This window comes from Orcinus orca, chromosome 11 (genome assembly GCF_937001465.1).
Source record: "Orcinus orca chromosome 11, mOrcOrc1.1, whole genome shotgun sequence".
NCBI lineage: Eukaryota > Metazoa > Chordata > Mammalia > Artiodactyla > Delphinidae > Orcinus > Orcinus orca.
The window spans coordinates 3269813-3286018 of NC_064569.1; the positions used below are offsets into that span (position 1 = coordinate 3269813).

General features: G+C 48.5%; 2 protein-coding genes across 6 annotated transcripts in view; one reads left to right on the forward strand and one right to left on the reverse strand.

The window, feature by feature from the left end:
* The window catches only part of B4GALNT3 (beta-1,4-N-acetyl-galactosaminyltransferase 3), a 256857-nt gene extending 250148 nt beyond the window's left edge, over window positions 1-6709 (reverse strand). Inside the window, exon 1 of the mRNA XM_049694818.1 lies at window positions 6704-6709. The gene's annotated coding sequence lies outside the window, so the exon portion shown is untranslated. The remainder of the gene's footprint in view (window positions 1-6703) is intronic.
* The window catches only part of SLC6A13 (solute carrier family 6 member 13), a 36234-nt gene that overhangs the window by 10123 nt on the left and 9905 nt on the right, over window positions 1-16206 (forward strand). For all 5 annotated transcript variants that reach the window (XR_004476439.2, XM_049694842.1, XM_033404203.2 and 2 more), the window contains 5 exons: window positions 5544-5678; window positions 8590-8730; window positions 12218-12302; window positions 12916-13048; window positions 13904-14038. Coding sequence is in view for 4 of the 5 variants with exons in the window: in XM_049694842.1 (XP_049550799.1) it covers window positions 5544-5678; window positions 8590-8730; window positions 12218-12302; window positions 12916-13048; window positions 13904-14038 (629 nt within the window). In the remaining variant the exon portion in view is untranslated. The remainder of the gene's footprint in view (window positions 1-5543; window positions 5679-8589; window positions 8731-12217; window positions 12303-12915; window positions 13049-13903; window positions 14039-16206) is intronic.

Sequence of the window (16206 nt, forward strand, 5' to 3'; positions counted from 1 at the left end):
GACACCAATGTCAAGGGCACTAGATGGCCCCCGTTTGCCCTGAGGTTGTCCGTAGATATACTAAAGAACGAAGAGAAACAAGGAGCGTTTTTCTTCATGTAAGAGTCACGGTTATTTTACGAGTACGTGACAACTGGTCACCACTTTTAGTTAATGAAGCAATGCCAAGTATTGGTCCAGCAGTGTTGATTACAGCATGTAATAGTCATGCATGTTCACTGCTGTGCTGCTCATGTGGCATATCGTCAGTTTGTCCTAAAAAAGTGTCACCTGGAGCCTTACAGGTGACGCCACAGAATGTGTTCCTATCGAGAAGGGTGTCCAGCAGAATGATTCCTTTCCAGGATGGGCATGTGGTCTCTCCCATCCCATGGGGAAAAATGCCAGGACATTTTAGAATTTGGGCAAGGAGACTAAACGGGGGATTTGGGGAGCAGATAACTGACTCCACCCTCCGTCTCCAGGAGTGGCTCCATCTTTGAGTGGTGGTGACTGGGGCTTGGGTGGGGAAAGAGGCAGTGCCCCAGGACTCCCTGGTGGGCACCTGGGTCCCTCCTGGGCTCTATCTCTTCCCTAACTCCCTCCCCGGTTTGGGGCCAGTGACTCGGCCTGGCGGGTGTGGACCTTGTCCCCTCTGGCCAGCTGCCCAGGAGCTCAAGGAGGCAGAGGGGGAGGGGCGCAGACTGACCACCAGACCCAGTGCGGTTAAACATTGGCTCGGTTCATTGGGGAAGAGCAGGTGGCACAAAGATGGGGATGAGGGACTTGAGCCAGGCTGAAAACTCTCCCCCTGCCCCCTGTCTTCTCTCTCTCTCTCTGCGATGTTTCCAGCTCCCAGCAGGACTGTTCATATCAGCTACTGGGTTCTCTCTGCCCTAATTTCCCCTTCCTGCCCAGCAAGCCTTGGGCTGATTTATCTACTCACGTGCCTGAATAGTTTACGATCTTTCTTTGCCCTTGTGGTCACCAAGCGTTTCCTTCAGTGCCTGAATTACGGATGCGTGGACTAGAGGCAAAGAGCTGGAGAAGCCTATTCCCCACTAACTTTTGTTTTAGCAATTTGATGACGGTATAATTGGCTTACAACAACTTGCACACGTTTGAAGTGTACAGTTGGATAAGTTTCGACATAGGTACACGCTCTTGAAACCATCACCACTATCAAGATAATGAAGGTATCCATCACTCCCCCAAATTTCCTCCTTCCCTCTCTCCCACCCCTGACCTCTGCTACCCCATCCCAATGCAACCAAAAACCTGTTTTGTTTTTTAAAAATATAACTATTTTCCAGCTTTATTGATATATTATGGATAGTAAGTTTAGGTGTAGAACATGATGATTTAATACATGTATGTATTGCAAAATGATTACCACAGTAAGGTTAGTTAACACCTTCATTCCTTCATATAATTACCTTTTTTTTTGGTGGTGATAACACTTAAGATCTACTCTTTTAAGAACTTTCAACTATATAAGACAGTATAGTTCACTGCAACCACCATGCTGTATGTTACATCCCCAGAAATTGTTTATCTTATAACGAAGTTTGACCAACATGTCCGCATTCCTCACACCCCCAGCCTCTGGTAATCACCATTCTGCTCTCTGCCTCTATGAATTCCACACATAGGAGAGGACGTGCAGTATGTACTTTCTCTCTGTGACTTATTTCACTTAGCATAATACCCTCGAGGTCCATCCATGTGGCTGCAACACGCAGAATTTCTTCTTTTTTTATGGCCGGATAATATTCCATTACACATATAGCATTTTCTTTATCCATGCATCTGTTGAGGGACACTTAGGTCGTTTCCAGGCCTAGTTTTCCAGGTTGTTTCCAAACTATATAGTAGTTTGCATTTCTTATAATTTTCTATAAATGGAATCATGCAGTATATACTTCACTTGGCTTCTATCCCTCAGCATAATTACTTTGAGATTCATCCATCTTTTTCATGTCTCAGTAGTTCCCTTCTTGTTATTACTGGGTAGTATTCCATTATATGGATATACTACAATTTCTCTCTTCGCCTGTTGATGGACATTTGGGTTGTTTCCAGGCTTTAGCTATTACAGATGAAACTGCTAAGAACTTTTGTATACAAACCTTTGTATAAACATGTGCTTTCATCTCCTTTGAGGGAACACTGAAGTGTGGAATGGCGGGATTATATGATAGGGGCACCTTTAACTTTTTAAGAAACCGCGGAACACTTTTCCAACATGGTTGTACCATGTTTACCTTCCTGCCAGCAGCGTATCTGAGTGCCAGCTTTTCCACAACTTTACCGATACTTGGGCTGTCTTTTTAATTTTAACTTTTCTAATTGGTGCGAACATTACCTCATTGTCACTTAAATTTATATTGACTAATGATGTTGAACATCATTTCATGTACTTATTTGTAGCCCACATATCTTTTTTGGTGAAAACCTGTTCAAATCTTTTGACCATTAAAAAAAATAGGGCTTCCCTGGTGGCGCAGTGGTTGAGAGTCCGCCTGCCGTTGCAGGGGACACGGGTTTGTGCCCCGGTCTGGGAAGATCCCACATGCCGTGGAGCGACTGGGCCCGTGAGCCATGGCCGCTGGGCCTGCGCGTCCGGAGCCTGTGCTCCGCAGCGGGAGAGGCCATAAGAGTGAGAGGCCCGCGTACCTCAAAAAAAAAAGGTCGTTTGTTTTCTTACTATTGAATTTTGCTACTTCTTCATATATTCTGGATACAAGTCCTTTATCAGATATGCATTTTGCAATTTTTTTTCTCATTCTGTCTTATATTTTTCCTTTGCTTAACAATGTCTTTTGAAAAGCAGAAGTTTCAAATTCTGATGAAGTGCAGTTTATGAATTTATTCTTTTATGACTCATGTTTTTGATGTCACATGAAAGAAATTTTTGCTTAACCCAAGGTCTGATATATTTTCTTCTAGAAGTTTTATAGTTTTAGGTTTCACACTTAGGTCCACCATCCATTTTGGGTTAATATTTGTATAAAATGAAGGTATGGATTGAAATTCATTTTTTGTGTGTATGTATATCTACTTGTTCTAGCATCATTTATTAAAAAGACTATCCTTTCTCCAATGAATTGCCTTTACACCTTTGTCAAAAATCAATTGTCCAAATGTGCATGGCCCTGTTGCTGGAGTCTATTCTGTTCTGTTGATCTATTTGTTTATTTTGACACCAAAACCACACTGTTTTAATTACTGTATCTTTATAATAATATGAAAATAAGGTAGAGGTAAGCCTAAAACTTAGTTCTTCTTTTTCAAAGTTGTTTGGCTATTTTAGGTTCTTTGCATTTTCATATGAACTTTAGAATCCGTTTGTCAGTTTCTACAAAAAAGTCTGCTGGGATTTTGATTGGGATTACAGTGAATCTATTGATTAATTTGGGAAGAACTGACATCTTAATAATATTGAGTCTTCTGACCCATGAACATGGTATGCCTCACCATTTATTTAGGTCTTCTTTAATTCCTCTCAGCAATGTTTTGCAGTTATGAGTGTACACATCTTTTGTCAAATTTACTCCTAAATAGTTCATCTCTTTGATGCTGTTATAATGGTATTATTTGTTAAATTGTAATTTATAATTGCTTGCGCTAGTAGAAGAAATGCAATTGATTTTTTATGCTGATCTTATATCTTGTAACCTCACTAAATTAACTTATTTATTCTAGCAGCTCTTTGGTACATTCCGAAGGATTTTCTTTCTTTTCTTTTTAAATACACTTTATTGAGGTATGACTAATGTACAAAAAGCTGTACACATTTAATGTATACCACTTGATGAGTTTGGAGGTAAACATATACTTGTGAAACCATCACCACAATCAATGTCATAAACATATCCATCACGTCCAAAAGTTTCCTTCTGTCCTCTTTTTTTCATTTTAATTTTTTGTGTGTGATAAGAACACAACATAAGATTTACCTTCTTAGCACAATTTTAAGAAAACAATTCAATATTGTTCACTGTGGGCACTATGGTTAAAGTGGATATCTAGGATTCATTCATTTTGCAAAACTGAAACTTTATACCCTTTGGCCAGCATCACCCTGTTTCCCCCTTCCTCAGACCCTGGTAATCACCATTCTACTTTCTGATTCTATGAGTTTGACTATTTTAAATTCCAATGGATTTTCTACATAGGCAATCATGTCATTTGCAAGTAAAGCAGTTTTATTTCTTCTTTTCTAATCTGAATAACTTTTTTTTTGAATAACTTTTAATTCCTTTTATTGCCTTCTTGCCTTGACTAGAATCAATATTGATGGAACCAATGTTGAATAGAAGTGGTAAATAGTAAGACTGGACACCCTTGTCTTACTCTCGACCTTAGGGGTTAAGCAGTCTTTCACCATTAAGTGTGATGTTATCTGTAGGTGTTTTGTAGATGCCCTTTATTTCCTTCTATTCATCACTTGCTGAGAGTTTTTTTTTTTTTTTAATCAGAAATGGCTGTTAGATTTGGTCAAATACTTTTCTGCATTTATTGAAACGATTATATGATTTTTCTTTTTAAATTTATTAATATGATCCACTGATTTTTTTTTTGAATGTTAAAACAACTTTGTATTCCAGGGATAAACTCCACTATGTATTACTTTTTTTATATATATTGTTGGATATCTAAAATTTTGTTTAGAATTTTGCATCTATGTTCATGAAAGTTGGATCTATAGTTTTCTTTTCTTGTCTTTATCTACTTTTGTTATCAGAGTAATGCTAGCTTCGTAGAATGAGTTGGAAAGAATTGCTTCTAAATTTTCTGCAAGGGTTTGTATAGAATTGGTGTCATTTCTTCCTTAAGTCTTTGGAATGTCCCCAGCCTTGCGTGAGTACCACCAGGCTCTATCTTCTTGAGGGATTCTTTCCTCTCCTTGGGTAGTGTCCTCACACGCATGTGCTGACCAGCACTCAAGCTCGTAGGGGACCCTCTGCAGGCACTTGGGTCTCTCTGTGCACGTCTCTCCCCCTGGGACTCTCTCCTGTGAACTCCCCTGCCCAGTTGCCAGCAGATAGAGGTCTATGGTGGAGCAAATGCCAGCATTTCTGGCAACAGTAGACTTGTCTCAGGCAGTGACTGTGAAAACAGAAGCAGAAAGGATTACTAAGGGAAATCTGATTTCAGTCTGCTAAAAGCCCCTCTCTAACATCGAGAGCAATCATTTCCTTGACAAAAATTATAGACTGTGGGCTGTGGGAATGCTCCTGGATATCTGTGACTCAGTGAGCTTCTTCTGTGACCACAAGCTCTGTGTTATTTGGGCAGCAACTGAAGTTGATGGGGAGCAAACCTTGGAAGGTATAGATGGAAACTTCAGAGTGAAGGAAGTGACTGGCTAGGTCCTAAGTAACTTGGTGACACCTGATCTCTGCCGTGGTTCCAGACATCTAGACAGATGTCCCCGCCATTTTGCGCAGTCCCCATCCCCAGGATTCTGACTGGAAGCATGGGGTGGTGAGGGGGGGAGATGACCGTGGACCACAAGGAGGCTAGTGCCATGTAATGGACAGCCTGTTTCCCACCCGCAGGTGCCTTTTTCATCCCCTACCTCATCTTCCTCTTTACCTGTGGCATTCCTGTCTTTCTCCTGGAGACAGCACTAGGCCAGTACACCAGCCAGGGGGGCATCACAGCCTGGAGGAAGATCTGCCCCATCTTTGAGGGTGAGTAGCTCTGCGCCCGACTCCAGAGTCTCTGCACTAGTTATAGTTATAACTAGTTATAGTTATAAACCTTGTTTGGAATAACTGGGTGGTGTATCAGCAGTGCTGATACAGATAAGACTCTGTGTCTTTATGTTAAACCTTCCACCGTGGGCCCAAGACTGAATTACTGCCAGGGAATTCCCTAAAAAGAGAATTTGAATGAGAAAAAAATAATAATTCTACCATCTTTGGAATTCTCTGGCGGTCCACTGGTTAGGACTCTGTGCTTTTGCTGTCAGGGGCCCAGGTTCAATCCCTGGTGGAGGAACTAAGATCCCACAAGCTGCGTGGCGTGGCCAAATAAATAAATAAATAGATAAAATGTTTACATAGCACAGGGAGATCAGCTCGGTGCTTTGTGACCACCTAGAGGGGTGGGATAGGGAGGGTGGGAGGGAGACACAAGAGGGTGGAGATATGGGGATATATGTATACGTATAGCTGATTCAACTTGTTATAAAGCAGAAACTAACATACCATTGTCAGGCAATTATACTTCAATAAAGATGTTAAAAAATTTTTTTTAATTCTACCATCTTGACACAATAGCTATTTAAAACTTAGGATGTTTTATTTCAATATTTCTCTCTATATAGGATTTTCATTAAGATTCCATTTTGAAACAATTATATGTTCACAGAAAGTTGCAAAAGTAGCCCAGAGAGGTCACGTGTACATTTCACCCAGTGACATTTTCATTTTCCTCAATGGTAAAAATCTTATATAGAACAATATCAAAACCTGGGAATGGACATTGGTACAATCCGCAGACCTTACTCAGATCGCACCCGTTTCCATGCACTTGCTTGTGTGTGTGTGTGTGTGTGTGTGTGTGTGTGTGTGTGTGTGTGCGTATAATTCTGTGTAATTCTATCACTTGTGTTGATTCGTGCAAACACCACCGCTGTTCCATGACCACGGAGATCTCCATCCTGCTGCCCCTTCATAGTCACACTAACCCTTCCCCTCCCCACCCCTATAACCTCTGACAGCCACTAACTTGCTCTCTATCTCTATAATGTTGTCATTTGGGGAATGTTACATAAATGGAATCATACAGTGTGTGACCTTTTGAGACCGGCTTTTTCGCTCGGCATGATGCCCTTGAGATCCACCCAGCTTGCTCTTGTATCAGTAGTTCATTCCTTTTCATTACTGAGCAGTAAGTATTCCATGGTGTCGATGGTTGTCCTGTGGTTTATTTAACCATTCACCCACTGAAGAACATTTGGGTTGTTTCCAGTTTGGGGAGATTTACTTCATTATTTCTTTCTCTCTATATAAAGCTTACATATCTATTAATATGAAATATACACAGTTTCTGTCGTTTTTGTGGTTTTTTTGGCCACGCTGTGTGGCAAGTGGGATCTTAGTTCCCCGACCAGGGATTGAACCCTCCCCAGCACTGGGAGCGCAGAGTCTTAATCACTGGACAGCCAGGGAAGTCCCTCTGTTTTTTAGTTAGTGTTATTTTCCATTTTTTACACAACAATCATGTGATTGCATAAACTTCCATCAAGGGGATATATCATAATTTGCTTAACAATTCTCTGTTCTGGGCTTTCTGCTTATTTTCAATCACTGATAAATGGATATTCTGCTATCATGTATCTTTGTAGAGGTAGCCTTTACCCCCCTTTTTTGGAGTTATTTCCTTGGGATAAATTCTCAGGATTAGGATCACTGGATCAAATGGACAACCAAGTTGATGTCCCTTGACCATGCTTATTAAGTTGTTCTATGGAAGTGTTATGCTGACGTACACATCACTGGACTTGAGTAAGCATCTTTCCTCCGTATCTTTAACAGCTCTGAGTTATATCCCTGGTTCCCAAACTTGTCTGCACACTGGAATCACCCCAGGACCTTCCAAACATCCTGAGGCCTGTACCCCACCCCCAGAGATTGTTATTAAATTGGCCTGGGGTCTGGTCTGGGCTTTGGAATTTTTAAATATTCCCAGGTAATTAATTCTACTACTATGTGGACAAGTTTGGAAATCACTGAGTTATATCGTTTGTAAACATGTTCACTAGTGTTGCAGGTGCAGAATGGTAGCTCATCATTTTTCATTTTGCACACCTACGATTATTAGGGAGGATGAGTGTGTTGTGAGGATGTTCATTGCCTGTGTGTGTGTGCTCCTCTGTGAACTGTCTCTTCCTGCTTTTAACGCGTGTTGTTTTTTTTAGTTTTATTTTTTGGTTGCATTGGGTCTCCGTTGCTGCGTGCGGGCTTTCTCTAGTTGCAGCGAGTGGGGACTACTCCTCGTTGCGGTGCACGGGCTTCTCATTGCAGTGGCTTCTCTTGTTGTGGAGCACGGGCTCTAGGCGCGTGGGCTTCGGTAGTTGTGGTTCGCGGGCTCAGTTGTAGTTTGCGGGCTCTAGAGCGCAGGCTCAGTAGTTGTGGCGCATGGGCTTAGTTGCTCCACAGCATGTGGGATCTTCCCGGACCAGGGCTCACACCCGTGTCCCCTGCGTTGGCAGGCGGATTCTTAACCACTGTGCCACCAGGGAAGTCCCTTAACGCGTGTTTTTACATTTCAGAAATATATCAGACGAATTCCAGGGAACATTAGCTATTGGAATCTCGGAGTTAGCCTTGTACATTTGTAAGATAGCTTAGAATCAGTGAACTTGCAGCATACAGATGAGAGTGTACAGGCAGCAGGGCAGGGCAGCAGGAGACAGGAGGAAGCCCGGCCTGGCCTGGGGGTGCTGCACGACGGGAGGGGGCAGCGATCCAGGAGCCCAGATCCCATACCCCGTGTCTCAGGACACTCACAGGGGAGCACAGAACCTCTCCTGAGCAGGGGTGGGCGGAGCCAGAAACCTGCCCCGTGTCCCCAGCCCCGTGTGCCTCCGCCCAGGTATCGGCTATGCCTCCCAGACCATTGTCATCCTCCTCAACATCTACTACATCATCGTCCTGGCCTGGGCCCTCTTCTACCTCTTCAGCAGCTTCACCATCGACCTGCCCTGGGGGAGCTGCCGCCACGACTGGAACACAGGTGAGGTCACCTCCACCTGCTCTGCTGTGGTGACCAGGAGAGGGATTGTCCCCATATCCTGGTCCCCAGGCCCCATCCTTCACCTGGGACATGCTAGAAATCTGCCAAGGAGGTGACAGAGGTCTAATGTCAAAGATAAGAGCGAGAGTCCACCAGCATCACAGGAAAAATATCACAGACTTTTTCAAAAAATTCATGTGTTGAATCAACGTTATTATGAAGATAGAACTGACTTCTTTTTGTGCAGTTTAGCCCTTTATGGGTTTTGATTTGAAACGTGGTTAGTTTGATATATGGATATATTGTTTTCTCATTTATTTATTCTTCATGTCTTCTTTCTGATACTATTTTAGGCCTTTCCAACTCCCAAGTCATGTGGATTTAACCAGGGATAAGCTGTTTTGTATGACATCAGTATAATTTACCATAGCAAGTAATTTTCTCCCATGATTTTCTTTTAAGACAAGAGCCTCTATGGCGATAGAACTACTAAGTCTAATGAATTGAAAGAAAATGTTCAATTAAAAATACAAATTAAAAATTTCTAGGGTAGTGCTTTCCAAAAGAACTATCTGTGGTGAGGAAATGTGCTTTGTACTCTGATGCGGTAGCCACTGGCCACATGTGCTATCGAGTACTTGAAACATGGCTAGTGCGTGTGAGGACCTGAATTTTAAAGTTTTTATTTAATTTAAATTAATTTAATGTAAATAGCCACACGTGGCCGGTCACTGCCCTGTTGGACCGCGCAGGTGGACACTGTCCTGCTCCCAATGTCCAAACACCTCTCGTGCCTGTCAGTGAGGTCCTACCTGTGCCGTGATGAACTTTTTCTTGTTCAGATAAGTTACTCAGTTCTGAGCTAGAGTGTGAATCTTTTATTTGCTTGCCAGGGAAGTGGTTTTGCACGTTTATCCTGGTGTTCAAGGCCCCCTCGCCCTCATATTTGATGCTGTCTCTCCAGGCTTTCATTCCCTTGTCACCACTTTGTCCCACTACTTGTCAAGTGAAAAGTCAAATCTTGGAGGTACCGCCCCTGACACCCCAAGATCTGCTAGGCTCTTCTCAAGTGTGTCTGCTAGTGCCTACACTGGCCCCGGCCCTTGACTGTGGCACTCACCCCGCTTTTCCTCTGTTTGTTGCAAGATCTTGAGGGCAAAAATGGTGTCTTCATCTCTACACCTTTTGCACTTAGCATCATGAGCTCTCAAAAAATATTCATGGAATGAATCAAGTTTTTAAAATCTGTTTTATTCTATTATTTTCTTTATTATGTGTTTTTTCTTCCTTCCCCCTTCTTTCCTTCCTGCCTTCCTTCCTTCTTCCCTCCCTCCCTCGTCTCTCTCTCTCTCTCTCTCTCTCTCTCTCTCTGCACTAAAATCCGCCCTGCCAGCTTCTCACATGGGGATATTATCCAGGTCTCAGTGCAGTTCCTCTTGTAGAAAGTTTCTGCCTTTCTGGTGCCCAGGGGCTTGGCCTCAGGCCATCATCAGGCCTGTGTGCTTCTGGCTGACTTGGCAGGGGGAGCATCTCTGAGGCAAACTCAATACCCAGGGCTTTGGCTCCATGACATTTTGGGCATTTCTCCTGGTGAGTCTGGAGTCCTCGGAGCCTAGCGTCTAGAGTAGTACAGGACATCCCATCCTGTCCAGAAGGAACAGCCCTTTTGGGTGTACTGAGGCTTCAAGGAAAGTGACTCGGTTTGGAGGAGAGAGGGCTCCGCTAATATCTCGTGGTTCGGCAGGTGTGTGTGGAGCCCCGGCTCTACCCCAGGCTCTGTTCCAAGTACTGGGGACATGCAAGGTGCAGAAATAGAGCTCCTACCCTCGTGGCTTTCATTCTAGCGGCAGAAGACAGACCAGAAACAAAATCAGTGCATCGCATGTGTCATGCTAGAGCCACTGCTGTGCAGAAAACTAAACGGGGAGGAGAGACTGGGAATCTTAGGGGTGGGGTGTCATTTTAAATAGGGTCATCGGGGAAGGCATCTCTAAGAAGGTGACGCTGGGTCATGCTCTGAAGGAGGAGGGCGTGTGGAGGCAGACACTAGGTAGGAGAAGCAGCAGTGCAGAAGTGGGGTGGCATCCAGGGGGCAGCAGGGCAGGTGTGGCCGGAGCAGGTGAGTGGGGGCGGGGCAGTAGGAGAGGGGTGGATGGAATGGGGCCTTGGAGGCGATGATGAGGTTTGGGCTTCTTTCTCTGAGTGTGATGGGAAACCCTTTGGAGGTTTCTGAACTGGGACATGACAGAGCCATGACATGACTGAAGTTTGAGCAAAGCCTCCCTGGCTGCTCTCTGGAGATTTGACTCTGGAGGCAAGAGCAGAAACTGGGCCCATCAGGGAGCCGGGAGCCGTGGTGACCTGCACCAGACTGGTGCTCATACCTGTAACGGGAAGGGTCAGATCCCAGATTTTCTGAAGGTGGAACATACACAATTTGCTGAGCTGGATCCCAGCCTTCATGTCATCACAGACAAGCGATGCTGGGCTATTTCTAAGAAGATCAGCTTTCGTGTGTGCACAATGGGGAAACGCTCTCTGTCTTTATTGATATTTCCCAGGATTACTGTCCTAATAAAACGTAAAGAAGAGTGTGAACACTTTGTGAAAAGTCCATAGTCGTAGACGGGTAATTAAAAGCCACTATTTATGGAGTGCCGGGCAGTCTCCGCTTATCAATCCTACACTGGGATCTTCTCATGTACATTTATTTATTCAAATTTATTTATTTTTGGCTACATTGGGTTGTTGTTTCGGTGCTCGGGCTTCTCATTGCGGTGGCTTCTCTTGTTGCAGAGCACAGGCTCTAGGTGCATGGGCTCAGTAGTTGTGGCTCGCGGGCTCTAGAGCACAGGCTCATTAGTTGTGGCGCACGGGCTTCGTTGCTCCACGGCATGTGGGATCTTCCCAAACCGGGGATCGCACCCACGTCCCCTGCATTGGCAGGCGGATTCCCAATCACTGCGCCACCAGGGAAGTCCCCTCGTGTACATTTAGAGACCACGGAAGTGAGTTAGAAAGCCACCCAGCGAATAGCCGGAGGGGGGCAGGGATTCAAAGCAGAGTCTTCCGATCTGTACCTGTGCTCTTAGCCCTCAGCTGCATCACTTCCCCAGAAGGCATCCTTATTGTTCCTCAAAGGCCACTCTCTACAGGACAGTGGCCCAGAAATATTCGTATGTTTGAAGCTGATGGCGTGCAAAGCATCTTTCCTGAGGCCGCCTGGTGGTGCTTTAATGAGAATGTGCTACACCCACCCACCCCCGCCCCGGCTCCACCCCGGAGAAGTGGGAGAGGGTGCAGTGGCTTTGTTGAGGTCATTATGTGTTTCGTTTTGTGTTTTATTATGAGGCTGTTTTGTTTAGGCACCTTCAGCCCAGATACCGTGCTTCCCAGTCTCCTGAAATTTCGCCCCACTCTCTGCTCATGTTACATACCGGCCAGTGATGTTTCTCTCGCTCCCCGCCCCGCCCTGGACCCCCGGCAGAGCACTGCGTGGAGTTCCAGAGGGCCAGCAGCTCCGTGAACGTGAGCTCTGAGAACGCCACCTCTCCCGTAATCGAGTTCTGGGAGTAAGTGAGGCCCCTGTGCCATCGCAGTGTGGGTGGCGTGTCCCATAGACGGGCGCGGGGCTGGGGACCCCATGGGCTGCAGGGGACGAGTTTCTGCCTCCTCCTTTGGTGGCGCCGTCACCCGAGTGGCTTTTTCCCGCCGTGCCTGTATTTGTGGTTAGGGCAGGACTCTTCCCGAGGCTCTCCTGGCGCTGGGCCTGCGTCGCTCCCCGCCCCCACCCCCACCTCGCCCCCACCCCCACCCCGCCCGCCATGTGGGTCCGCCCTCCCCTGCGGCTGCATGTGTGTTGCTTCTACTGCCCCTCCCCGAAATATTGGCGTTCACCGAAGACATGGCTCCTCATATCAAAGCATCCTAACCCTCCGGTTGAGAAAATACGTGTTCGCCCCCCCTTCTCTGGGTTAAACTGGTCCTCAGCCTGCCAGAGCAAACCCGCCTGGGAACAGTTTGTCTTTGCCTCCTCTCTGTCTACTCCCATCTCTGGGCTAAGCAGAGCCTCACGGATCAGAGTGAAGGAGCCGACAAGCCTTCGGACCAGAGCCGGAGGCCCGGCTCCGCTGCCCGAGCTGAGGCCGGCGGCACAGGCGCAGTCGCTCACCCTTCTCTCCCCAGGAGGCGGGTCCTGAAGATCTCGGACGGCATCCAGCACCTGGGGGCCCTGCGCTGGGAGCTGGCCCTGTGCCTCCTGCTTGCCTGGGTCATCTGCTACTTCTGCATCTGGAAGGGGGTCAAGTCCACGGGCAAGGTCTGTGTTCGAGGGCCCCAGGCCCCTCCCTTCCCTGGGCCACCCTGCTCCCCCCGGGGGCTCAGCCACCCAGGGGTTCCCCAAGTTGTACCTAGTCGGGGATGGGAGGGAATGACCCCACGAGGAGTTCACATGTCTCTCTTCCTTGATTCTGTGCCTTTCCTGGATTCAGTGGTATGTCCTTCTGGTATTTGGGGAACTGGAATAGGGGAGAGAGAGAGAGGACAGAGAGAGAGAGGACAGAGAGAGAGAGGCAGGAGGGACACGTGGGGAGGAATCTGATCTTGGAATGCACCATGCGTGTGGGCACATCGCACACTGAACACGGTTCACGGCTCCCCGTTTCATACAGCTGTTCTTTGGGAAAGCAATTCCGTCATGACTATTAATCTCAACATGACTGTCATCCACCCCGAGACCCTGGGGAGACTCGTTGCCCTGGAGTGCATGAGGGCATCCCGAGTTCTCTTGGACTCCCGCCCTGGCGGCCTCTGACCAGGCTTCCCTCCTAAGCTGGCTGCCCGGTTGTGCTAAGCTTGTGAGCTCTGTGGGGACAGGGGTCATGTGTGACAGAGCTTCTTGTCCCTGACGACCCTTGCCACTGTTCTAAACTTCTTGCTGGGAGCGTGCCTAAGTTCGCTCAGTCACTCAGCAGATATTTGCTGGGTGTGTGTCAGGGAGACAGAGGGAGGGGGGAGGGCTGAAGGCTGAGGGCTGAGCAGCTGCGGGGGGAGCGGGAGGGCGCAGAAGCGGTGACCTCTGCCGTGGGCTTGGCGGCTCCTCCCCCTGCCCCCTCCCCATCCCCCCGCTGCTGGCTGCCCCAGTTCCTCACCTTCTTCTCTGCCCCTTGGCCAGGTGGTGTACTTCACAGCCACCTTCCCTTACCTCATGCTGGTGGTCCTGTTGATTCGAGGGGTGACGCTGCCTGGGGCCGCCCAAGGAATTCAGTTTTACCTGTACCCAAACCTCACGCGTCTGTGGGACCCCCAGGTAAGACGCACAGACGGGGCCGTCCCTGTGCTCAGCTGGGCATCTCTGCTCCTGGACAACCCCAGGCATCCACGCTGAGGGGGGTGTCTCCACGCATGTCCCCCTCCTGGGTTCACAGCTGCCAGGGAACCCAGGGGCCCTGAGGCCCTCGTGGTGTTTTGTAGTGTTTCTGGGGCGCTGTAAATGCGTCCTAACAGCCTTTCCCCCAGGCTCTCCCCTTCCACTACCTCCCATCCCCTCCGGGTGTCTCCTTTCATTTCGAGCAGCCTCTCTCTCTCCTGACCCTCCACTGGCCCCTCTGGCCCGCCCTCTGCCCACAACGCCCGCTCCTGGCCACAGCCCCCAGCGCCTCCCAGGGCCAGCTGGCTGGTGGTGCTGAGTTTCCTGTGTGCTGTCCAGAGGCCCCCGGCCCTTCCTTCAGGGTCCACCCTCCGGGAGGGGGCTGTCTGCTGACGAGGGTCTGGACAGCAGGGCCTGTACTGAGAAGCCTCTGCCGGGGTCTCGTCTTCTCTTTGGCAGCCGTTCTGAAGGCCAGCAAAGCCAGGAGGGGGCCGGGGGTAGAGAGGCCGCGGGTGAGCACAGCCCAGAGCCCCGCCCGGCCTGGCTGTGGCCTGAGCCCGCTTCCCTGACAGAGGTCACCTCCCGGGGCCTCCTCCTGGGCTGGAAGGGCTGTGCCCCTGAAAGGGACGCCCAGCTCAGAGCAAACCAGAAATCGAACGGCTTTTTGTACGTTTCTATAGTAAGGCAGCGGCACTGTCACTGCTGAGAGGTGAGAGGGGGCAACAGAGGAGGCAACAGCCCCCCAGCTCCCTCCGAGGCGGGGACCGTTCCCACGAAGGCAGTGGCTCCCCTTGTGCAGAATTTGGGGTGGCTCTTCTCAAGCCTCCCAGCACCCCCGGATGAATTACGAGCTCTTCCATCCTGAGTCCTGCGGCTGCCAGGGCTCCCAGAAGCAGCAGACCACTCGAGCCCGGAAGCCTCCCCAGCCTCGGCCCGGGCTCTTTCCCCACGACATCCGGTGGGATGGGAGCTCACCCTCCCGTCCCCGTTTCTGAGACAGATAGAGACACAGGGGCAGCCACCTCGTCTCCCCGTGGACCCAAGGGCTGCAGTCGGGCCTCGGAGCCAAACTGTAGAACCCCAGCTGCTGAAGCTAGAAAACCCCAACGTCATCTCTGCAAACTTCTCGCTGCGCAGATGAGCAAACAGGGCCCAAGGTCACGTGGAAGGAACGGCAGGCCGGGACCCAGAGTGCCGTGGTGGAATGCAGGCAGCAAGCAGGAGGTTGCGGGGCAGCAGAGCTGGGCGAGGCCTCGGAGGCCGGGGGTGGGTTCGGCTTGGATCCCTCACGCAGGAGGGAGCCGCTGCGGTTCTGGGGCAGCGGTGTGAACCAGTGGCTGAGCCGCAAGCCGCCTTCTCCTGGAGATCAGGCTGGGAGACAGGCAGGTAGAATGAAAGAAGGAAGGGAGAGAGGGTCCAGCGTCTCTGGAACTGACCTATGGCTTCTGTGATCGACGCTCTGTTTGTCCTGACCAGCTTTTTAGCTAACAACTGCTGAGCGCCCGCTATGGCCCTGGCATCGTTAAGAGGGGCACATGCATTATTTCACTAATCCTCACCGCTGACCAATGAGGTATCCCCATCTTATAGACAGGAAATTAAGGCCTAGAGAGCTTAAAGAACTTTCCATCCGCACACCTGCACCTGGAATCCAGGTCTGCATGGTGACAAGTCCCACAGGTTTTACGGTCTCTTGAAGGCAACGTCCTGTCTGCTCGTCTTTGTTTCTCTCGCAGCTCATTCATTCAGCAAACATTTATTGAGCATCCCTTTTGTGCCAGGTATGTTCTAGGTGTAACTTTTGCTACGTAATAGCTGCCGGCAAATATGAAGAAGGTGGACCAGAGCACCTTCAACTCTGAGAGTTAAAAGGCCGTAATTCTGTGTCTGGGTTACTGCAGGGAATAAGACCTCTTTCAGGCTTCTCTCCAGGACACCATCCTTCCAACCTGGACAGCTGCAGGCTGTGCAGGCAGCGATGCCTTCAGAATCCTCTGAGCCCAGGGAGGGAGACGTTCCAAGAGCCAGGCTTGGTCCTGAGCTTCCGAGCAGACTTACTAACGGCTGGTCCTGGCCTCCTGCTGAAGCCCACCTTTCTGTCAGTGAGC